The following is a 25,476-nucleotide window of genomic DNA, read 5'->3' as shown; positions in this document are numbered from 1 at the left end:
CCCACTCATTATCTTCACTTCAATTGAACATAATTTACTGTCATTTGTGTCCCTAAATGCCGCAGGAATGATAAAGATAAACTGACTTTCTTTCATTTGAGAAAAAATCATGTAAAACAGCATGGTCTATATTATTGTTAAAAATGTGTAAACATGAAAAATAAATCTAAATGTAAATGTTAAATCTAAATGTAAATGTTAAATCTAAATGTAAGTGTTAAATTTAAATGTAAACATTAAATCTAAATCTAAATGTTAAATCTAAATCTAAATGTTAAATTGGTTGTCAAATGTAAAGCTAAATGTTTAGAAATTACACAAAGTGGGTTGCTCAGCGCCACATTTAGCTTTACACTAGATCAGTGGTTTTCCAACTTTCTTGAGAATGAATAAATAATAATAATAATAATAATAATGATGATGATGATGATGATGATGATGATGATAAATAAGAATTAAACAGTGTATAGTACCTCCTGAAAAGACTTATTTCTACTGTTTCTACTGTTTTACGGGACCAAGACGTACTATTGTATTTTTAGTTCATTTTCTAATCAAGATCATCTCCGTAATCATTATTATGAACTAAAAATAAAACAATAAAACACCATGTTTTTAATGCTTTCATTTGTTCTCTATCCACTCCCTCTCAAGTACCCCATGCAATGCCATTGTGTACCCCTAGAAACACTGCACTAGATGACCAATTTCAGAATCAGAATTGTCTTTATTGTCATTGATCACAGGTGAACAATGAAATTATGATGGACTACTCCCTCCCCAGTGCAGTCATGAAAAAAATATATAAATATAAAAAACACCTACAATATGGGAATAATATAAAAACTGTAAACATTTACACCCTATAAATACAATTCCCGATTACAACCAATGAGAAACCTCCCCCCCAACCGCACACGAGATGAGGCCCACCACTGTGGTGTCGTCAGCAAATTTGATGATGATGTTGGATTGGCGGGAGGGGAGGCAGTCGTACGTGAGCAACGCGTAGGGGAAGGGGCTTAGCACGCAGCCCTGGAGAGAGCCTGTGCTGAGTGTCAGGGTGGAGGATGTGTGAGACCCCGTTCTCACCGTTTGTGGTCGGTTTATTACCATTTACAGGAGATATAAATTTACCATTCAGATTTACATTTAACATTTAGATTTAATTTTAGATTTAATATGAACAGGTAGATGTATTTTCTATGTGTACACATTCTTAACAATGATATAGAACATGCTGTATTACATTCATTTTTGTCTCAAATGAAAAAAACCTGTGCTCAATGTTTTAAATATGTCAGCTATGAAAAAGTGACCGAGTTTTTACATTCGGAACCCCATAAAGAACAGCATTAGTTCACTCAAAATTTCGCATTTCAATTTTTTTTTTATTGTCAATCAATCAATCAATCAATCAATCTTTTAGTTGTATAGCGCCAAATCATACCAATGGTATCTCAAGACACTTTACAGTAGAGCAGTACATGTGGATGCACCAGGGTTGGGGTCCATTGTAATCTTACTTGCAAAATTGATAAGTAATAACAATTATGCCATAATTATAATAGTATTTATAATTTTAAAAATCTGTTGCTGTTGTGATCATAATGAAATTGTAATTGAGTTTAGATAATTGACTGTAAAATTGCAATTGCCATAAAAATTCTGTAAAATTTGTCAATTACAATTGAATCCAAAATTGGGGAATCATGTCACAGTTCTATGTACAGCTCCACACATATGTAGTTAACAATTATTAAAATATGTTTTACATCAAGCTTTTCCACATTTTACCATTTAAAAAAAAATAAATCTCGGGGTATACTGACACAAAAAAGGCTCAGATGCCCACACCAAAAATATTAAAACCTATGGTTTCATTGATTAGGAAGAATAACAAGGTAACCAAGAGATGAGAAAAAAATTTGATGAAAGATATTTGTTTTTAGTGTATTTTACAGCCGATTCAGGATCCGTTACTATAAGAAATGCTAACGAAAGCTATGACAAGAGGAAGGGTACTTTTATAGAGTTTTGACAAACGTCAAAAGAAAGGAAATGGTGATTTATTGCCGTGTTTTTGCCTGTACCAATCGGTCAGACCGTGAAAAACATTTAGAGTTTTATAGACTGCCAAAAATGATAACAAATCAGGGAGAACGATGTCAAAAGTTATCAGAGGAAAGGAGACGCTTGTGGTTAGCGAAGCTAGGAAAAAATCTGGACAACATCCAAATTAGTTCAGCCCATTTCTTGTCAGGTATGAGTTGTTGACAGACCCCTATACAAATGGAAACAAGCGCCCAGCCAATAGGCTTCGACTTCTTGTAGCGGAGACTGTCAATCAAAGTGAATGCAGAACTGTGCACGGAAACAAGGCCGCGCGTCACAAGAGAAAACCGGTAAATATGATTTTGGCTCTTACCTGACCCATAGACCTATATCAATGTGACCCGATGCGACCTTGTTATGTTCCACGATGCCTGTGCAGAAAAGTAGAGGCGTGGCTTCTGGTAGATTGCAGAGGCAGGGGGAGGAAGTGGAGCTTTTGAGGGCGGGACATCGAGACGTTTCTCAGAAACTCCGGATAGCAGATTTAATTGCCTGCTACAGTAGCAACACAGTTCTTAAAATGTAGAGTTAAAATGTGCTGTACTTCTCATTGTGGGCGACCGTGGTGGTAGAGGAGTCATCTTTTGATCGGGAGGTTGGGGGTTCAATCCCAATCTATAACTCTCTATATGTCAAAGTGTCCTTGGGCAAGACATTGAACCCTAAGTTACTCCCAGTGGTTGACCAGTGCCTTGCATGGCAGCTCAGTCCCATTGGTGTGTGAATGAGTTGATATAGTAAAGCGCTTTGGGACTACTTCAGTGTAGGCATAAAAGTGCTATATAAATCAAGTCCATTTACCATTTCTCATTATATTCCAATACAAAAGGATGACCCAGATTAGGATAGGGTTAAAACCAGGTAGTTGATGATATCTGGATACGCAATACACGGAAGACTCTCCGGTTTATTCTTCCCACTGTCGCTAATGCTTGTTTATGTGTATTTGTTGGTTTTTATTCTTCTTATTACAAATTTTATGTTTTGACAGCGCTTTGAGATGACTTGTAGTAATTTGAATATATATATCTATAAAAAAAAAGTTACATTGAATTGAATTATAACGCATTTTGAGGAGCTTTTCTGTGGTTTTGGTCATTTATCCATCACAGTGTTTACCTCTGAGTGCCTCCAATATGGCCGTGCATCCGGGTTACTGCCCAGAAGGTGACGTAGGTGAACACTCTAAACTCTGTCACTCTGCTGCCACACAACACGTGACTACACACAGATTCTATTGGCTGATCATAACAACAGCTCTCGGTAACGTTCAAGAGCACTAATGTAAAAACATTACATCACACGCTCTATTAAGTTATTTATTAAAGACTCAGTAATTGTGATTAATTGCAATTGAACTTTAGTAATTAGGGTCCGAAGGTCATACTGGCCGAAGGAACCTATTGTTCTTGCTTTTCTTGGTTTTGCCCCTTAAGATGCCCAAAGTCTCACCAATATTTGCACGCACCTCAGGCCTGCTGAACAATTGGATATTTTGGAGCAATGAAAATAATCGCTAAAAAAATGTGCGCACAACGCGCATTATAGAGGCCAAAAATACGATGGAACCGCACGACCGGCAGGTTTGTCCGATTCATACAAAATTCTCCACATGTATTCTTGACCCCCAAGATCAAACTCAACCAGAACACTTAGGACCCACTGAAGATTAAAAATCATCAAAAGAATTTGCGTATCTCTAACGGTTTGGTCGTGACGCCACCTCAACGTTGCAATGCTAATTTCTGAAGCACGCCACAATTTCAAAAAACCCATAACTTTGACACACAAAGTTCAATCAGCCTCAAATTTCACACAAATGACATTTGCCCAAGCCTATTCATGACTGCCTTGAAACATTTCCCATCATGCCTTGCGTTTTCGACTGGCACCATTTACGGTCATGTTCACTGTTAGCAACTATGGCACGCCATAATAGAAAAATGCATATAACTCTAATATACAAAGTTCAAACCGCCTCATATTTGATACACATGATGATTGTCCAGCCCTAAACAAGAATCAATGTTAAAACTACCCATCATGCCTTGCGTTCTCAGAGGGCACCGCTTTTTGTGGCGTCTTACGCTAACAGCTCTAGCGGGAAGACGACATGTTGTGTTGACTTCAAAATAGTGTTGGATGAATCTTATAAGATGGGAGCAGGTTCCTGATGAAGAAAAAACATGCTGTAATCAGTGGGAGGGGCCTATGATGTCACAGGAAAACCCTTCGCCATCACATTCTAAATGGTGTATCTTGGCTATTTTCCAATGGATTTGCATCAAATTCACTGAGAGTAATTTTTAACTGGTTTTCCGTTTCATACTGGGTTTTTTCCGACAGGCGCCATTTTGCACACCATAATAGAAAAACTGCTATAAATCTCCTACACAACGTTCAAACAGCCTCATATTTGATACACATGATGACTGTCCAGCCCTAAACAAGAATCAATGTGAAAATTACCCATTATACTTTGCGTTCTCAGATGGCACATGCCATAATAGAAAACCGTGATAACTCTCACAAAGTTTGAACAGTCTCATGTTTGATACACATGGGTTAACAACCCCGGCCACTTCTTTGACGCTGCTCGCAGCTTTAGAATATAATTGTAATTAAACATCTACATCTATACTCTCTATCTATACTATAATTCAAGGGAGGTCTGTGGGGATGTGTGGGTGTGTGTGTGTGTGTGTGGAGCAAATAGATCCCCGACGCGTTGCGAGTTCGACCTGACACTCGGTCGACGGGTTCCAAATACCCCGAGTGCGTGTATCTGTTATTTTGGAGTAATTTGGTCATTTCAAAATGTTTATTTTAATCTTATTTCACTTCTGGACGGCCCCAAAATGAAACCTATTCAGCTTTTGACCTCAGGGTGTGAGGGAGCGCTAGCGCTCCATCTGTTGAGAGACGACTTCCGGCATCCATTTTGAAGGCGAAACAGATGAACTGTGATCAACTGCGACACATCTAAAAATAAAAAATAAAAAAACTATCGGCATCCACGTTAATTAATCTCATTTTAGAGTAAGTTGGTGTAGCAAAACGGTCAAATTAACGTTTATTTTATAATTACGGCTCCCTCGGTGAGCGCACTGCTTCCGGTTCCGGGTTCATGACGTCACCGTATCGCAGTTGGGGTAAAAAAAAAAGGTCAATATTAAAAACGTTTTTGTACCGCTATATTTAATGGTTATTTAATATTATTCCCGTGATTCCAAACTTCCTTTAAATCTCGGGTCACGAACTCACTTCCTCCGTCGTCTCCACGACTGTGGACGGAGGCTGTGCTGACAAGCATTCAGAGGAATGTCACGTTTCTGTGAGCGGAAGGGTCCACAACACGGCTCCACTATGATTATTGTTTGTGGACATACTATTCTGGTAAGTAAACATGCATGTTTATCCGTGAACACAGCATTATAAACGCTCATATTTTCACCACATAAGCAAAACAAAAGCACGTGAGGCTTTTACTACGGACCAGAGCATCCCACGCTGGAGAAGTCAAGTCATTTATAGCAGAAAAACCTGCAAAGTCCGTGTTAACGTGCACATAGTTCTAATGTCGGCAGTTAAGAAAGCTAAGCTAAAGCTTATCACATGGTGGTCGAGGTAATAAATCTAGAAGTTGCATCCAAAGAAGGAGAGTTGAATGATGTCACTACATATTAATCTTTCTTATTATTGTTTTATCCTATAGTTACTGGTATTCTCATTGTATTATTATCATTGCCATTACCTTATTTAATATTTATTATTGTATTATAGTTACTGGATTCTCATTATATGTTATTGCTATTATTATTATAACTATTACTACTTCTATTAATATTATATTCCTATCTAATTGTACTTCTACTTTATTATTGTTATTGCTATTCTTATTGTCTTATTTATTATTTTCTTATAACCATTACTATTACTACTTTCACTATTAATATTATATCTCTACATAATTGTACTACTACTGTATTGTTGTTATTGTTATTCTTTTATTCTTTTTTTATTATTCTTTAATCTTATAGTTACTGGTATTCTCTTTGTATTATTAGCATTGCTATATTATCATCATTTTTTATTATCATTGTATTATTAGCATTGCTATATTAGCACATTACCATATCATTATTTAATATTTTTTTAATGTTTTTTTTATCGTATTATTCTTAGATTCTTATTATATTACTTTGTTATTATTATTATTATTATTATTATTATTATTATTATTACTATTTTCGCTAATACTATTATATTCATATCATCATCTTTATTATTATCAGGGCTCTACACAAAATTATCCAGTGGTGACACTGGATTTTCTCTGTTGGTCGAGGGGGTGTACAGTATAGCCATGCATGCTGATGAATAGTTGACTTAACTGGCGTACTGTAGTTTTGTATGAAGTAAAGATTGACAGTGACTCAAGATGTATTTGCAAAATGTTTTAGCGTCAATGTTAAGTTTTTCTGTAACAAGCAGTGGCTGAAGTAATAATAATAATAATAATAATGGGTCCACAACACGGCTCCACTATGATTGTTTGTTTTGCGCAAGGTTGAGTTTTTCTTATATTATTCTATGTGCTAAGAAAGATGCTAGCAGCTACAATGTAAACACACACGCGCGGCTGATGCACGTCCGTGCACTACACCGGGATGAACTCACACAGAGCCGTTTAGAGAGTTGCGACTTTGGTGTTGCAAAACGTTTTTTTTTTCGTGGTACTTCTATGTCTCTCTTAACAACCTGCGACGGATTATGTGCAAGACGCGCGCGAGAGATAACGCACGGAGGAGATGGATGGAGAGACACACACAGTATTTATAATAAAAATAAACTAAATGAGTAAAATAAAACAAAAAATAAACAATATTTATACAAAAAATACACCAAATGACTCCAGAATCACACTACAATGGCAACAAAAAACAATAATTATACAAAAAAAATGCACAAAAAGACAACTGAAAGATTAAAAAAAAAAAAAAAAAAAAAAAAAAAAAAAAACACAATGATGACATTACACCAGGAAAATTTCACCCACATTTTGCACCTGCAAATATACCCCTTATACTCCCACATGAATGCATACTTCCGACGGGCACTGTACTAGTAATTGTAATTGAAAAAAAAAAAAATGCTGGTGACTGTAATCGTAATTGAATATGAATAATTGAAAAAAAAAAACACACACACACACTGTCCTGACATTGTCGCTTCCCTAACTGGAAGCGCACTGCCCTCTCTCTCTCTCCCTCTCTCTTTCTCTCCCCCCCAGTCCCTCTGCTCCTCTCTCTCTCTCTCTCTCTCTCCCCCCCAGTCCCTCTGCTCCTCTCTCTCTCTCTCTCTCTCTCTCTCTCTCCCCCCCCCCCCCCCCCCCCCCAGTCTCTCTGCTCCTCTCTCTCTCTCTGACTCTGTGCGTCCTGTCCGGTCCCGGTGTCCAGCCGTGTAGATGTAGCTCGGTGAGCCTCTCTCTCACTCTCTGTGTGCGTGTGCGCGCGCGTGTGTTTGCGCGCCATGGAGGAACGCTGTTCTGCTGATGAGATGATGGAAGCGTGGCTGGACGACCACTTGGACTTCACCCACTCCTACTTTGTGAGAAAGGCTTCAAGGTAAAAGCATCAGCGCTCAGCTTTGGACACTTTCCAAGTCCGATTATTGAACTCTTTGGCACGCACCCGCTCCGATCCGCGTCACGCGCGTTGGAAATATTGTTTGTTTGTTGTTGTTGTTGTTGTTGTTGTGTGGTTTACGCTCGTAGTGCTGATCGTATCTCAGCGCGCGCGCTCAGGTGCGTGCGTACCTGACGCACAGCTCTCAGCCTGAGCGGTAAATCATTAACGTGTTTTTACTGTTCTCCGCGTGTCCAAGTGCTCAGCGTTCAAACGGTGATAATTATACAGGCCCTGTTCTGGAAATGAAAGGCACTTCATTCTCAGTTGAAAACACTGAGTGGAGCCGGGGGCAAATCAGGCTTTTAATTTGGAAGGCAAACAGAGTTCAGTCAGTCATTTCCTGGTTATTCACGCAATCTTCTATTTTTTTCTTTCTTTTTGTAATGAAGTTGAAAAGATGTGACGGAGAGCCTGGTAATAATTGTGCATGTGATGGCATAGGGAATAAAATCCCTCTTTACTGTTGTGTAAACCAGAGGTGTAACAATATATCCTACTCAAGTAGAAGTATATGTTACTTTATTGAAATTATACTCAATAACAAGTAAGTTATACATAAAATACAAGTAGAAAGTAGCTCAATTAAATACTACTCAAAGTAAAAGTTACTAGTTACTTTCACCCCCCAATGTTTATTTTAATAAATCTTGCTACAGTTCCCTTGCATACAGTAAACATCTCATGTATAAACTTAAAAAGAAAGAGACAAAATCTTGCACAACTGGATCTTAATTTATTTTTTTACAAAGGCATCTGTATAAAATAAAAGGTTTTTTTTCCAAAATGAAAAATGATTTTTAAATAAAATCAAATAAAGCCAACATAGTGCTTGTAGGATCTTCTGGCAATGCTCTGAGAAAATATACACCATTCAAAGCTGTTTTTGCATTGTGCGTTACGATTAATCTGGTTGGTCGGCTATGATGTGATGCATTTGATTGTTGTCACGTCATTTCAAACAAAAAAATATATAATTTACTCAGTAACGGTTGGGTGTAGAAACGTAACGAATTACTTCTTTTAAAACGTACTTAAGTATAAGTGAATTACTGCTTCATAAATTTACTCAAAAGAATACAAGTACCCATAAAAGCAACTGAAGTACAGTACTTGTAATCTGTTACTTTCACCTATGGTGGAATCCAATAAGCAGTAAAATTTCAGAGGGAAGACATGAAAATAAATGCTATACTTTTTGCAGTCTGAATACGTCACAGAAATAATTAAACATAAACCTAAACTACTAAATATACAAATAAATATGCCATAAAACTGTTGTTTTTCCCGTCTGTATATAATAATGTTCGTCTACTGCCTTACTACCTGCAATATTACTCAATACTCATTGTAAAACCCCACTTACCACTTGTTTATATATATTTTTCTGTACTGTTATCTTGACCAATATCTATGATTTATTTTTACTTTTATTATTATTATTTTTTCCCCCTTAAATTTTTCTTTCTGTACTGGTATTTAGCTTTCTTTTTTGCTCTTTCTGTCTTTGCCTGCTGTAACGTGCATTTCCCCACTATGGGATAAAATAAAGTATTATCTAATGTAATCTAATCTGAATGTTCAGGGGTGTCATCTTTTAATGGTTAAAATTCTCAAACATTGTGTTTTTAAGTAGCTTAACTTGTATTGTAGTGTCAACTAATGTTAGTATACTGTTAAAACATTAGTATTAGTGTTTACAATGGGATTTGGGGGTGACAACTTTATGGTACCCCGACTCTGAGTCACTGTAAAGGAGCATGTGGGTCAGAACATGTGTGCCCTTGAATTATTTAAACATGAATACAGCAACACGAAGTAAATAAAGCTAGTTTTGAGTAATCTAACCAATAACCAAATGAGATGGTGACATCATGCACTTTTGCACTGTAAATTACTCAATTCCAACACATCAGCAGTTGTGCAATACAAAATCTTAGTTATATTTTACAAGCATAAGAAAACTAAAGAAGAAGATACATTTTAACCAAATATAAACATAACCCAAAACAGGGTTATACAAAAAGTCATATCAGAAATAAACTAAACTCCCAAAATAACGATAATGAGATGGAAGTATGTCTAAAAACATAGAAAAAAAGATGAAAACTTTAAACCTGGGCTAGAGTAGAAACAAGGCTCCAAGGTAGTTCAAACCATTTAGACACAAAGTCAACCCCCACCTCCTAAATAACCGTCATTAAACACAGGCCAATCGGTAATCAATAAAAGAGCTACAGCAAGTCCAAAGATGGCTGGATGTGTAAAGGTGTATTTGAGTTGGTGATGAAAAACTGTACCTCTAAGAAACGTCTGGCCACCAGAACCAGAAACCAGAATAAAAAATTAATATCTATTCATAAGTGATAAGTTAGAAAATGGTCCAGGTTTTTGGATTTTCTGTTCAGAAAATGATTTAAAAAAAAAAAAAAAAGAGTGGTTATTTGATTTTTCATTTTAGAACTCAAACATTTAGATGAATTTTAAGAAAAAGTTTACTTACTTCCTACCCTTAGTTTACTTCTTCCTACCCCTTTTCAGGCATGCGAATCAGATATGAGATATGTGTGTATGTACTGTATGTTGATAAGTATGTGTGGGTCTAATTAAACAGAGAAAAAAAGAAAGAAAAGAAAAAGGAAAAAAAATTAAACAGAGTTTATATATTTTTTATACAACTACATTTTCACAAGATATAATTAATTTTGTTTATTAACATCAAATGGTATATATATTTTTTGGAAATGTGTAGGTATAGGAATATTTTATATGTATGTGATTGCACAAAATGTATTAAATGTCACATGCCTGAAAAAAAATAATAGTAAAAAAATAAATAAAATGTTCTTCAGGGTCAAGAAGGGATAAACAAAAGTTTTAAAAAAAACAATAATTTTCAGTTGATGTTTATAAAACCAAAAAAATTAAATGTTTGAAGACGAAGCAGTTTTTTTTCCATAAAAATGCCATTTATTTGTATGGTGTGACTGAAAGTTGTCAGTTTAACACCGACCTGTCAAAGCCCACTACAATAGTCAAAAAGTAAAAAATGAAAACATTTTCCTTCGCATTAGCTGCTGGCTTGCCCAATCACAGTGCCTAGTTATAATCCATGAAAACAGTCCCAATCTGGTTTTCAATGTCTGGTTAGAGACTAAATCAGTCTGCAGCAGTGTAACAAAGCGTGTCGTAACCTGTCTAATGGCTGGCCAAACAGCAGCCAAAAGCTGACCCTAAAACCAACATAACCAATGGAAAACCGTCTGCATGAATGAAGAAAAACCAGCAGATGAGTTTCAATGTGATTTATCTTTAGATATATCTTGATGTGATGTTTAAAATATTTTCTTATCACTCAAATCAATCTAAATCTTTCCCTTTTCCATTGTAGTTGGTATGTTTTGCTTCCAGTTGAATTAAAAAAGCTTTTAACGCTTATTCAATATTTATCAGAGAATTGTGTTGAAGCCTTTTTTTCTTAAACTTTGAGTGTATCTTGGCTTTTACTCGAACATATAAGCTAAACCTGTCTTTGTTTAATGGACACAGTCCTTCAGAACCATTAAAGCACTTCATCGTGCCTTTGCTTCTTGAAATCATCAGGTTTTGCTAAACATCTCCATCCTCTCTCTTCCTTATAAAGCATTGTCAGAAAACCGGTTTTCACTCTTAACATTTTGCCGCTTCAAGGAGAGTTGATTGGGTCGGAGAGAAGGATTTGCACACATCAGCCGTTCTGGTTGAGAGGCATTTCTGAGAGCAGTATTGATTCAGCCACACCTCCCTCCTCTGGATACATTAGGGTGGGCTCTGTGGGGAGGCGCGCTACTCCACAGAAAGATGGAGGGACACCCTGATGTTCGGAGAACTGCTTTCACTGTCTCCTGAGTTTATTCAGCTCTCCACTCCTGGCCTGAGTTCGGCCTTCGGTTCAGCTTGAGTCGCACAACCTTCAGTGAAGTGCCAACAATGTGTCGATCCCTCACAATTATATTCACCTTTTAATACAGTTCTTTGAAAATATGTTTAATACGTTCGGAGGGCATGACACATGAATGCACACAACGTCACAAAAGAAACACAACCTTGGCATTATGTAACCATAATTGATGGCTATGACTAATGCGGTTAAGATGTTTCACCGTTTTTCATGTGCTTATCTAATGTCCCTCTGTGACGAAAGAAGACTCTTGTTTTGCTGCGTCTTTTTCTCTGTATGAGATATTGCATCGCACACACTCGATCTTTATACATTCAGGTGATTCAGGTTGGTAGAAGTGAGGAGACATGCAGGGCAGTAGCTCGCCAAGAACAAGAATGCTGACTTCTGGTGTATGTGGCTGAATGCTTCAGGACGTGTTGTCAGAGTTTTTCCTTGTACTCCCATGGCTATGTGTGAACAGAACGCACTATTACACACTGCCAAGCTGAACAGAAAAACATCATTCGACCACAAGTTTTTTCATCTTCGCTGAAACTCTTTCTCGATGCTTTTGTCATCTGATCACAAGGGCCCTCATTTACAACCATCAGTACGTTCAGATCAGAGTGTACGACGTGCGTTCGATCATATACGCGCAAGCTTTGATATTTCTCAATTCTGATGTGAGCTTACGCTACGATCAGATCTCACATCTGGTCTGACCTCGTGTACTCACATCTGAGTGTGTGGATTTGTGCTGCAGCACAGGAAAATCTGACTGAGTCTGAAAATCAAGTATTAAACAAGCCTCTGCTGTCATTTAAACATAAGCAGACACGCATTCAGAACAGATTAAATCACATTATTCAAACAAATAAAATGAAATACAAAGCCCACGCCATGCCGTTTGGTTATCGTAAACTCTACCACCATCCAAGCTGGAGCTCATAGGTTCACCCACTTTGCTCTGTCTTGGAGAATGAGGTCCTCTTTCCTCCGTACAGCACATCACTGGGAGCTGTACGAAGAACACCAGACCTCAATCTTGCTTTAAAATGTAAACTATATCCTAAACTTTTACAAATGTGCTGCAGTATTTAATCAGTACTGTGATGAATTATAGGTGAAATTGGCTGAAGGCATAATAAACACTGACAAGGGACAACATTTAGTCATTTTAAGACTTTTTTTAAGGGTTTTCGATCGTTCATTTCTTTTACTGTGATATTTATTGCCTCAAGCGTGCGGACTGAGTTTGATATACAGTAAATGGCATATTTCTATGTGTCTCCAGGATCTCTGCTGTGAAGTTGTTCGCAACGCACACAGGGGGGCAGACGTCACCTGCTCGGTAGCTGATCCTCTTCCACAGAGCATTTAAAAGTCCTCCTTAAGTCCTGTTTTCACATGTTCAAAAAGCACATCTTTGTTTTGCTCCACCTCAGATGTGAGCATTCGGGTTCGACCGATATTGATTTTTTAGGGCCGATACAGATTTTTTTTCCATCAGTCTTAGCCGATGACCGATATGGACTGCCGATTTTCTTGAGCCAATATTTGGAGCCGATACTACTTATGGTCCTTCAATTTACATCATAAAAATTACCCAATGATGATAACAAATGGTACGAGTCTCAATTTCTCAAAAAGGAACATTTATTGAAATTAACAAAGGTGAGGTCACACGTAACAACAAGTAAAACATATTTAGCAAATATTAAAAACAGGTGATGCAGAACAAGAACAAGTAAAAAATATTTCTGCTCTATGTAAATAATGCGAACGCAGCAGCCCGCATCGGCTTCTTGTGTTACCTCAGTAGGCGGGGCCTCTGAAACAGAAGGGCCTAACAAGTTAATGACTTATCGAATTCAGCTGTGGGATTGATCAACACCCGATCATTTAGACGCTGGGATTGGTCAAATACAAATGTTTCATAAATCATACATTGGTCCTGTCGTATGACCAAATGTGCACTCAAATTTGCACCTGTTTTCATGAAAGAATGACAAATGAGGGCCATGTTGTTTCATAGTTCAGCCTCTGATTGTGTGAGAAAGTTAGCTATTCCTTCTAGAGGCTTATTCAGTTCAGGGTTGTTGGAAAATGTGTGTAACATTTTTTCTCCTGCTGCTCTGTGGACACGAAATGTTTTCTAATGGACCTGTGCTGCCTTTTCAGGGAGATGGTGAATGCCTGGTTTGCTGAGCGTGTTCACACCATTCAGCCCCCGGCCTCCAAAGACAACCCTCCACAGCAGCGAGTGCACCAGTCCTCCCCCATACTCAGCTCCGCCCTCGCCATCCTGGACAACCGCTGCCCATCGCCAGCAACAGTCCCTAGCCCCGGCCCTGGGACCCCAACTCGAAAGATCTCAGCATCAGAGTTCGACCGCCCGCTCAGACCTATTGTGGTTAAAGACTCAGAGGGTTCCCTGACCTTCCTGAGCGACGCTGACAGAGAGACTGTTACTCTGCGTGGCTCGGTCATGGGTGAAGGTGGTGTTAGTGGGGGAGGGAATAATGGAGGGGATAGGAACAGTGGGGGTGATCGTTGTGCACGACTGCTGGAGCTGGTGAAGGATGTGTCAAGTCATCTGGATGTGACAGCACTCTGCCACAAGATCTTCCTTCACATCAATGAGCTGATTGCTGCAGACCGCTACTCCCTGTTTCTGGTAGGAGCCAAACGGGTTCTCCATCATGCTAATGTCTGGTGTTACTGCTAACCTCTAGGGCAAATGCACTTCATATGAGGGAAACCTTAGTAGAATATTACAGTATTCTAAAGCTGCTGAAGATCCAGATAAAAACATAGTGTACTCTAGGTTTCACAGATCAATACATCGAACATCAATTACTCAAAAAGATATCAAGGTTAAAATAATCTCTTGAAAGTTTGTTTTCATCTCCACTGCAAACAATTGACTTATTGACATTTTTGGAAAAGTTTCCCACATTGTATTATGGGATGTGCAGTTCCGTAGACGGTTACATAGAAGTTCATTCCCGACCTTGATTTCTTGTTTCTTCTCCACACAAGAAGGATAGGGATTGTACTAACGGCATTTTTGTTCTAGTTTGTTCTTTTAGTGGAAGCCCCAAAATGAACATCGGCCATTGTCTTGCCGCAACTCCCTGAAAACACCAGCGTGTTTACCGTGGGCATCAAAACAAACTTTTGAGCGCCAACTTTGAACCATTTACATTTTTTTACTGGGCAAACTGGAATACATTATGTCTTAATCAATTTAAGAAAAAAAACTGTCTTCAGCAGCAGCATGACCTGGCTCGATTGGGGGGGGAGAAAAGCTGGTCAATTTAACAGCTTAATTTGGCTTGGTATTTTGGTTAAATTATTCAACAAAAGACACACGATTGGCTCTTAAAGCTGCTCCTTTAGGGCTCTATTCTCCCATGTGCGTAAGTCCAAAAAGCCGAGCAACGGCGCTGTTTTTGACTGCATGCTCTTCTCCCCCTGTACTTAAGTCAGTTGCTGCACGCCATCATCACAGTTACGCACTGTGGGTGGAGCAGCCCTGAAATATGGGTGTTCGCATTCAAATCTGGCTTTACGCGCATTCTCCGGTGTGCGTAAGTCCTTTTCCTCTTACGCGCTTCTAACCCTGGAATAAGTGCAGCGCCCCAATAAGGTGAAACATTAGCTTGCACTAGAAATATGGACTTAGTTACATTTGAAGCCACACGGACTCGTGCGTCGCGCAGCAGCAGCAGCTGTGATCACTCAGCTGCTGCTGTGTGATTAATTAAAACTCTGACAGACACAGATTTCTGTCCACGTTGGTCACACTGCAATAATCTGATCAAATCAACCTGTTATATTGTTTATCAATGAAGGCGTTTCAAATTAAAAGTGAACTTTATCATTTTCACGGATTTCAATGACATTTACAAGCGTTGGGAAAAGTCCATGTTCCGTGATTTCTACACAGCCCAAAAAAATGACTTCACCGCCTCCTTTCCTTCAGCCCGCCTTCATTCACACATACGGGCTTTTGGTCTACCTTACGCACGGTGAGCGTGTCAGCAGCCTGGACCGGAGAATACGCATTGGAGAGAAGTGCGTAATGCAGGCGCACAAAAAAGCGCTTATGTCCAGATGGGAGAATAGAGCCCTTAAACATCACATCTGCTCTGAGTTTCCGGCTCATCTGCAGAGAACGTACATTGTGATGTCAACACAGTCCTCAAAACCTCATTTTGTGCACTCACCAAATAAAATGAACAAAATGACCTCAAAAACACCCAAAATTATAAAAATAAAAATACACTAAAAGAATGACAACAAATTAGGGATGTCCCGATACAACTTTTTCACTTCCGATACGACACCGATATTGCAGTCTTGAGTATTGGCCAATACCAATATCGATCCAATGCAATATCACCACTAATCATACATATTTGTACTATTTATTTTGTAGTGTGGAATGTTAGAAAAGGCTTGATCAAGTGATGTTACTCAAACAGAGAACAATAGTCAGCAACAGTAGGTATGAGCAAAACTGACCCATTTATTATTAACCAATTAGTTACATACATTTGAACCTTCAACATAATATCTACAGTATTGTACAATTGAATAAATATAATATAATATATATTGAAGATTTTAGATGGTCTGATAAAATCCGATATCCAATTTCTGGCTGATATCGGACCGATATCCGATATCAGTATCGGACTGGGACACCCATACTACAAATATACAGAAAAAGATTCAAAACGAGAATATACCAAATGACTCCAAACACACAAAATGACAACAAAATTACAGAAAAGGACTCCCAGAACAGACAAAACAACAACAACAAAAACACGGTTAAAGAAAAATACACAAAATGACGCCCAAGTTTCTCAACATACACAAAACTACAAAATGACAACAGAAATGCAAAAACCCTTTGTTCCCTCCTGTATTATTGTTCAGATCAATAATCTAAATACTGACATGAATAATAGAAATGTGGCCCTCTGTTCAGAGAATCAATCATTGATGTGTACTAGAAGATGCTCATCTCTGACTTAGAGGGTGGAAAAAAAGGATACACAGAGGCAAGAAGTCAGAGTTCACACCTTGAAAATACCTACGAAAATACAATATAATTAACTAAAGTTGTGTTTGTAACTGAAAGTCATCTGTAGTCATATGATATTAGTATGTTCATCTCTAGTTGTCATTATCGCTGATAATGATTAATCATTTATAGGGAGTCCAAGGCTCACAGTTGTCACACAGTGACAGTTTGTACCATAGCTGTTATCAATTGTACACATAAAGCACCTTGTTATTGATTTTAAACCCCTTTGTTGAGATCATGATTGGCTCTAAACAATAAAGTGTCCTCGGCAAAAATAAAGTATTAATTTTTCAACTTTTATGTTTAGTGTCCCTCAGACTGATGGCACATTTGTCTATTTATGGGCAAACCCTGGTTTTGAGATGATAGGAAATGAGTAATTATACTAATGCTAAGCGTTGATCTCAAACAATGGATACTGTATCATATATTTAGAAATGGACAATATTTTCGGACCAATGTTTTCGGCCGATATTTGCCATATAAAATGTAATATTGCTGACATTGGTATCGTTTTTTCCACAGATATTAAAAAAGTGATGTGTGCAGTTCTGCCTCAAACTTTGAGTTTCCTACCTACCTTTCAATGCGGGTCATTTCTTGTAAAAAAAAAACCGGGAGTCTAGAAATGTCTTGTTAACCTCCATTTTGTTTGCTAAAGCAATGTCTGTGAGTGTTTTCAGATCGTAGACAGTGTTTATGATTTCTTATTATAATATACCATAATCTCCGGACTATAGGCCGCTACTTTTTCTAAACAATGACTCGGCTAAATTGTGGATTTTTCCCGGTAGATAGTTGTTACCTATATGGCACTTCCTCAAATACTGAAGTTAGATATAATCTTATTATACAAGGATGATATTGATTTTTAGAGGGGATCACATTAAAAAAAAAAAAAATATATATATATATATATATATATATATATATATATATATATATATATATATGTATATATATATATAGTGACTCGGGCTGTTAATTGATTTGAAAAATCTCAACACCTTGAGAATTTCAATATTTCAAGAAAAGAAGTTTTAAGCATACCCAATCACACAAATAGCCACAAAATACAGGCCTTTATGTTAAAGTGCAGGATATATATCAAAACCGTCAAGGCAACTGGAAGTAAACATCAGTTTGGGTCAGTGTATGTTTTGGTCATTACATTTTCTGTTCAGAACAGGAAATTCAAAGTTTTTAATTTTCATTTTCAAGTTGAAAAACTAAAATTTCTTTATCAGGGACAAGAAGGGATAAACAAACACTTAAAAATTGGTTGATTTTCAATTTTTGTTTCTAAAACCAAAACACAGAAGTACAAGAGGACAAAAACAAACGACCGTTTTTTCATTATCGTGATACCGGAAGTTGTTCTTTTCAAAATAAGAGCACATATACTGTATGAGGACGCTGCTGTTTTTCTGGCACCAAAATTTGTGAATTATCTCTATATTTTCCCTGCCTTTTAAAACCATATATTCCGAAGTAATTTTTGAAATGGCAAAACAAGGTCATCTGCAGAAATTGCTGCAAATATATCGCATCAAAGTGTGAGTGGAAGAGGTTTTTCAGCAAGACGTGAGGAGATTTTGTATGGAAAATTGTTTATGTATATATACAGTATATATATATATCAATCAATCTTCAATCAATCTTTATTTGTATAGCGCCAAATCATAACCAATGGTATCTCAAGGCACTTTACAGTAGAGCAGTCTTAAGGACGGACTCTTCATTTTATGGATACACACATATGCATATATACGTATATACACATACATATGTATCCCACACCCAACATGAATTCATCATGGCGGCAAGGAAAACCTTCTGTTAAGCAGCAGGAACCTTGTGTGGATCCCATTCCTATGATGAACAGCCATCCACGTTATGCTGTGTTGGGTGTGTGCAGAGAAAAGGGTGGAGACAGAGCCGCTGAGTCTCTGTAACTCCACACTGAGGATCCCACGGACCTGCAAGACAAAAGCCAGAAGGAGTACAGGAGCAAACACACAAGGGAGTAAGCAGACATAGAGGGAGTGTTTGAAAGAGGAATGGGACCCTCTCCGGTCCCTCTCTAACCTAAATGACCTCTCTCTTAACGCCCTCTCCAACCTCTCTCCAACCGAGCATGCCAGACCCCCCCCCCCCCCCGGCAGTCTATGCCTATTGCATCTTAATTATGAGCTATGAGCTGGTTCCTAACTAAAAGCTTTATCAAAGAGGAATGTTTTGAGCCTAACCTTAAAGGTAGAGAGGGTGTCTGCCCCCCGAACCGTGGTTGGTAGATGGTTCCAGAGAAGTGGGGCCTGATAACTGAAAGCTCTTCCTCCTATACTACTTTTAGAGATGAATGGAACAACGAGTAGTCCAGCATTTTGAGAGCGTAGTGTTCTGGGGGGATTGTATGGCACTACAAGCTCCTTGAGATAGACTGGTGCCTGTCCATTTAGGGCTTTATAAGTGAGAAGAAGAATCTTGAATTCTATTCTATATTTTATGGGAAGCCAATGCAGAGAGGCTAATACAGGAGTAATGTGATCTCTTCTCCTAGTTTTAGTCAGTACACGTGCTGCAGCATTTTGAACCAGCTGAAGTGTCTTAAGCGACTTGCTCGGGCAGCCTGCTAAAAGAGAATTACAATAATCCAGTCTAGAGGTAACAAAAGCATGGACTAGTTTTTCGGCGTCGCCCTGAGACAGGATAGATCTGATTTTAGCAATGTTACGGAGATGAAAGAAGGCAGTTCTTGAAGTTTGTTTTATGTGAGAGTTGAAGGATAAGTCCTGATCAAATAGAACCCCAAGGTTTCTAACAGTTGTGCTTTGTGCCAGAGTAATGCCATCTAGGGCAGTTAGGCTAGCATAGGTTTCTCTAAGGTGTCGCGGGCCCAGTACAATGACCTCAGTCTTGTCTGAGTTGAGAAGAAGAAAATTTTGGTCCATCCAGGCCCTAATGTCCTTTAGACAGGCCTCAAGTTTAGATAGCTGATTTGTCTCACCTGACTTCATTGATACATACAGTTGGGTATCATCAGCATAGCAGTGGAAGTTAACAGAGTATTTTCTCATAACATTACCAAGGGGGATCATATAGATACAGAAGAGGATTGGACCTAGCACAGAGCCCTGAGGAACCCCGTAGCTTACTTTAGTGTACACAGAAGACTTATTATTCACGTGTACAAACTGGTACCTATCAGATAGGTAGGACTTAAACCAGTTTAGGGCAGTCCCTGTGATTCCAAGTAATTTCTCTAATCTCTCTAGTAGAATATAGTGATCTATAGTGTCAAAAGCTGCACTAAGATCTAATAAAACCAGCACTGAGAGTCGTCCTTCATCTGAAGCCCAGAGTAGATCATTAGTTACTTTAACTAAAGCAGTCTCTGTGCTGTGTTGAGCTCTAAAGCCTGACTGGAAGTCCTCGAACAGGCTGTTGTTTTGAAGAAATTCACAGAGCTGAGCTGCCACAACTTTCTCAAGAATCTTTGAAATAAAAGGAAGATTAGATATAGGCCTGTAGTTTGCTAAAGTGCTGGAATCAAGAGTAGGTTTTTTGAGAAGGGGTTTGATTACAGCTACTTTAAAGGACTGTGGCACGTAGCCTATTGATAGGGATATATTTATTGTCTCCAACAAAGATGGGCAGACTAGGGGAACAACTTCTTTAAACAGCTTAGTTGGGATCGGATCTGAAAGGCAGGTCGATGGTTTGGAGGATGAAATAATAGAGTTAAGTTCCTGAAGTCCTATATGTGTGAAACAGTTTAGGTTAGGCCTATTTACATTTAATGGTACAGCAGGCCCAGGTGAAGGCAGGGAGTGGCTAATTTTATCTCTAATCTTGTGAATTTTATCGTTAAAAAATGTCATAAAGTCCTCACAGCTGAGGGCTAGAGGAATCATGGGCTCAATAGAGCTCTGACTTTGTGTTAGCCTGGCTACAGTGCTGAAAAGGTACCTCGGATTATTTTTATTTTCTTCAATTAGTGAGGAGTAGTATGTAGATCGACTATGTCGTAAGGCTGTCATGTATTTACTATGGCTTTCTTGCCAAAGTATTCGTGACTCCTCTGTTTTATTGGAGCGCCACATTCTCTCTAATTTACGGGTTGTCTGTTTGAGTGTGTGAGTTTCAGAGCTAAACCACGGAGCTTTCCTCTGACGTTTAATAGTTTTTTCCCTCAATGGGGCAATTGAGTCCAAGGTGGATTTTAGTAGACTATATATACATGCATTGTGTTGCAGCAATTTCTGCAGATGACAATTTTGCAATTTCAAAATTGAGTTCGGAGTACGGTTCCAAAGACAATATAAACAGCAGGGAAAATAGTATTTAGATCCCAGAGAAACAGCAGTGCCCTCATATACTGTATGTGCTCTTATTTTGAAAAGAACAACTTCCAGTCTCACCATATTGGAAAAACCGGTGTTTTTTTTTTGTTCCAGTCCTCTGGCATTTATGTTTTTTGGTTTTAGAAACAAATATTTAAAAATCCGTTGATTTTAAATGTTTGTTTGTCTCTTGTTGTCCCTGATAAAGAAATATACCTTGAATGTCAATTTTTGTTTTTCAATTTAAAAACAAAAACTAAATAACCGCTGTTTTTTTGTTTTTGGATTTTCTGTTCAGAATGGAAAATTCAATGACCAAAACATACATTGACCCAGTTTGAAGGACAATTACCGTATTACTTAAATGAACGATGGGTAATAGAAATTATATTAACAGCAAAAAATCTGTCCCATCTTCATGCCAGTTGAATTTGAAAAAGGTACACAAGATTAAGTGCAAATATGTTTAAAAAAAAAGAAAAGCTATTCAAGTAATTATAGAATTGGCTAACTTAGTCACTTAGTCAGGTGTTTTGTTCTGAGTTGATACGTCAAAGATGAATTACTTCTGTGGTTGTTAAATTCTGCTAAAAGTGAAACTTTCCACCTATTATTTTGTCTTCCATCGTCTCTTGGCAGCACGTCCGACCAAAGAAAACTAAACTGTGTTAATTACGTGAATGTTTTTTAAAGAATTAAACATTTCAAAATATATATAAGAATCGGTTAATGTTGATTATTTCGTGTTGGACAATATCAGCTTATTGGATATCTGCAAAAAGCTAATATTGAACGTCTTTACCATTATTTTTTGTATTAACAGGATTTTTCACATAAAAAAAAAATGGGTCCTTTGGGTTTGGGATTTTTAACTTTAGTGCAATTAAATCTTAATTTATAACTATTGCATGTTTATGGTCTTAGGTGGGGGAAGACAGTTCAAACAAGAAGTTCCTGGTCAGCCGGCTGTTTGACGTGGCGGAGGGCTCCACGCTGGAAGAATCATCCAGCAGCTGCATCAGACTGGAGTGGAATAAAGGCATTGTGGGACACGTAGCAGCCACTGGACAGCCGCTCAATATTAGGAATGCTTATGAGGTGAGAATGGCCCTCTGTTGGGTTTGGGCTCATTATGGGTACTTGAAGCCTGTTGTGAGAATGTCTCTAGTGCGCACTAAAGCAAGTCAGCGTTTACTTTGGTGTGTTTACCGACAGAGCACAGACTTTAGTGGATAGAAAAGAAACCACAGTTGTGAAATTAGGCCACAGTGATTCCCTGGAGGTTTCGTGCTCATCAAACTCCCACAAGCACAAAACGAATGATGATTTTTATTATGTAGCTCAGAAGTAGCTGATTACACTTCAATCCCCCCCCCTACAACTGTGTCAATGTGGTGACCTACTGAGTAATCAGATTCACCTAAGCTAAGGTTGTTCAATTTCAAGGTTTATTGCACAATAAATCATTTGGAGGGAAATGAACCCCCAATTCGAGAGGAAGTGTCTGCACCTTCAACATCTGTGTCTACCTGTGCCTACTTTAATGGGGTTATTGAGTTATAGGTGCATAAATTACCTGTAACAACAAACTTGGTCTCACGTATCCCGTCCATAATAGCGTCATTTATTTTTATGTTTTATACATGTATTTTTAGAATGTATATAACGAGGTGTGGGAACCTCTGAGTACCTCACGATACGCGATACAAAGCTCACGATCACGATTATCTCACGATATGACGATACTGCGATTATCGATATATTGGTCAGAAATCAATCTACGATAATCTATGACATAACAAGAAAGAAATGAAAGATTAAGTGAAAAAATACAATTGTTATTTTATAACTCTGAAAGACAATAAATTGACACTATTTTAGTGCAACATTTCTGTAAATAAGTGTCAACATATCAATATAAGTGAATAAGTATCTCCAATAGTGCTTTCTGTAAGCAAAAAATAGGGTCTTTCTTCCCAGTGACACCATTATAGTGCAATATTCCAGTTAACAATATATTGGTTCCTTCAACAGTGACAAAATTTCTGTGAAGACGTACCTGCACATTTTTAGTGAAAAAGCAGAAAAGGTTTTGAAAAAAAAAAAAAGAAAAAATTGATAGCGCGAGCATATAAATAAAAAATATTGCGATATTTTGCCGTATCGAGATATCGTCACACTCCTATATATAACCTATATTTTACCTGGAGAATTTGATTTTATTTGGATTAATCAGCTTTAGAGGTAATGAGAACATGCATGCTGGTATTCCCGGAGTTGCTCCCATTTCTTCAGCTTATAGACTCATTGTGTTAATAAGCACTTAAACAGCTGTAACCCATATAGTAAAGTAGTGCTTTGTGGTTAGATTAGAGGTTCTAAGTGGACCACATGAATGAATATCTGTAGGATTGCCACTCCATCTCTGTGTCAGCTATGTAATGGAGTAGTGACATGTCTAATTGTAGCTGTGGTTAAGGAAGGCTAAGCTTTATTGTCTCGCCAGGTCCAAAAAAATTGATAAATCAATAAGTTTGAAAGTGTTTGATAAAGATACAGTGTATTTAGAAAATCTTTAGGGTTACAGTCAGTTTGATTAGCTGTTTTTTTTGTACTGTGCTGTGTATTATGGGCTTAATGTTAGGCTATGCTAGCTTTAGCGTCTATTAGGGCTGGGATCTAGTGATTCTTTTTTCGATGCATCAATTAATCTAACGATTAATTTTTCCAGTTCGATTCGACTTGATTCGATTATTGATTATCTCCCCATTAATTGACTAAAAGTAATTTATACATGTTGATTTACATATCTAAAATGAAAAAAAAAAAACATGAATTCCTTAACATTGCAATATATGTTTATTGCCCTTCAACTCAAAATTCCAAAATAAAGTTAAAGTATGAATGTAAAAGTACAAAATGATGCATTCAGAGTCCGAAGTAGCATTAAAATAAACTTTCCTTTTACCTTAAGAATTGTGTGTGTGTGTGCGTGTGTGCGTGTGTGTGTGTGTGTTGTCCTTTATGAAGTTTAAGGGAAAAATAAAAGGTCAGACTGCTAAGGAAAAACTCCAATAGATGCCTATGTGTGTCTATTATTTCTGTGAAAACTAAAATAGACTGTTAACAGTTAGTGGGATTATGAAAGGAATATTATTAGAAATCTATAGAAATGTTCAGTTTTTCCAAGGAACGTGATGTTGCCCCTATTGGAAAAAATCTAACAGCTTCATATTTTCAAAGTTTTTTTTGTCAGTTTGGGTCATGGCTCTTTATTTAATGTTGATGTTGGTGGACAAATACTAGATTAAAAGATATATTTATTAGAGTCAAATATTACGCTGGTTGGTGGTACCAAATTATTGGCACATACCAATATATAAATGGGGCCCATTACCCCGTACGTGTCACGGGGGCGCCTACTCCTTCGTTAGTTTTTGTTAGATCGGAATGTAGTGTAGTATGATTACTCTATGAATGAATATGATGAGACGTTCTGAGCCCTTTTTTTAAATGGGGACCAGGGCCCCCCCTTTTCTGGTAGTTTCTAAATTTATCGGAACATAGTCGTGTGATATATCGTTTCAAAGGTGATTCAACTTAGATTACATTTTTTGGCATATTCCATCCATTCCAAGTCGTTTTCTCATTTATTTGTGAGTCAAATATTGCGACACTTGGTGGTACAGAATCATTGACACATTCCAATATATGAATGGGGCCCATTACTCCGTATGTGCCACAGGGCGCCATATTTTTCAAATGACTACTCTTCCGTTAATGCTCATTGAATCGGGCTGTGATTTGACATGGATACTCTATGAGCAGATGTCAAGAGCCTCTCGGCAATCTTTTCGAAAGGATGGGGGGACAGGGGCCCGGGGGCCCATCTCCTTTTTCGGTAATTTCTAAATTTATTGGAACATAGTCGTGTGATATATAGTTTCAAAGGCAATTCAACATGGATTACGAGTTTACGTCGCACAATTTGATTTGTTTTACTTGGTGGAACCAAGTCATTTGACTGACTTTTGGGAAAGTGTTACGTGCTATTTGGCGCCGAACTTGTTGAGTATGCTGATGTCAGGCTAAGTGTCCTCAAAATTTGATCAACCAAACATAATGTATCGACTAAAACACAAAACATACAGTACTATACAAACGGGTATTACACTATACGCACATCTTCACGTTGCTCCAACTTTAACTCAGGATCCTAAGGGGATTATGTTGCATTGATGTCTTGTCAGTATTAGTGGTTGTTGATACAATAATTCCTGTGGTTTGGACACTGGTTTCCCAGCATGG

The 25,476-nt window shown here is 37.8% G+C and overlaps 1 protein-coding gene across 4 annotated transcripts in view; it reads left to right on the top strand.

Moving 5' to 3' along the window:
* pde5ab (phosphodiesterase 5A, cGMP-specific, b) overlaps positions 1-25,476 on the top strand; it is a 111,325-nt gene that overhangs the window by 31,120 nt on the left and 54,729 nt on the right. For 2 of the 4 annotated variants that reach the window (XM_028474652.1, XM_028474650.1), the window contains exons 1-3: positions 7,520-7,742; positions 13,906-14,401; positions 22,093-22,266. In XM_028474652.1, coding sequence (XP_028330453.1) covers positions 7,648-7,742; positions 13,906-14,401; positions 22,093-22,266 — 765 coding nt within the window. In that variant the 5' untranslated portion in view covers positions 7,520-7,647. Of the gene's footprint in view, positions 1-7,519; positions 7,743-13,905; positions 14,402-22,092; positions 22,267-25,476 lie in introns of those variants that run through there. The other 2 variants (XM_028474651.1, XM_028474654.1) reach the window with 1 other exon arrangement.

Source organism: Gouania willdenowi, chromosome 18, assembly GCF_900634775.1.
Source record: "Gouania willdenowi chromosome 18, fGouWil2.1, whole genome shotgun sequence".
NCBI lineage: Eukaryota > Metazoa > Chordata > Actinopteri > Blenniiformes > Gobiesocidae > Gouania > Gouania willdenowi.
Note: the sequence above shows the minus strand (reverse complement) of the source record. Positions and strands in the feature narration are given on the sequence as shown.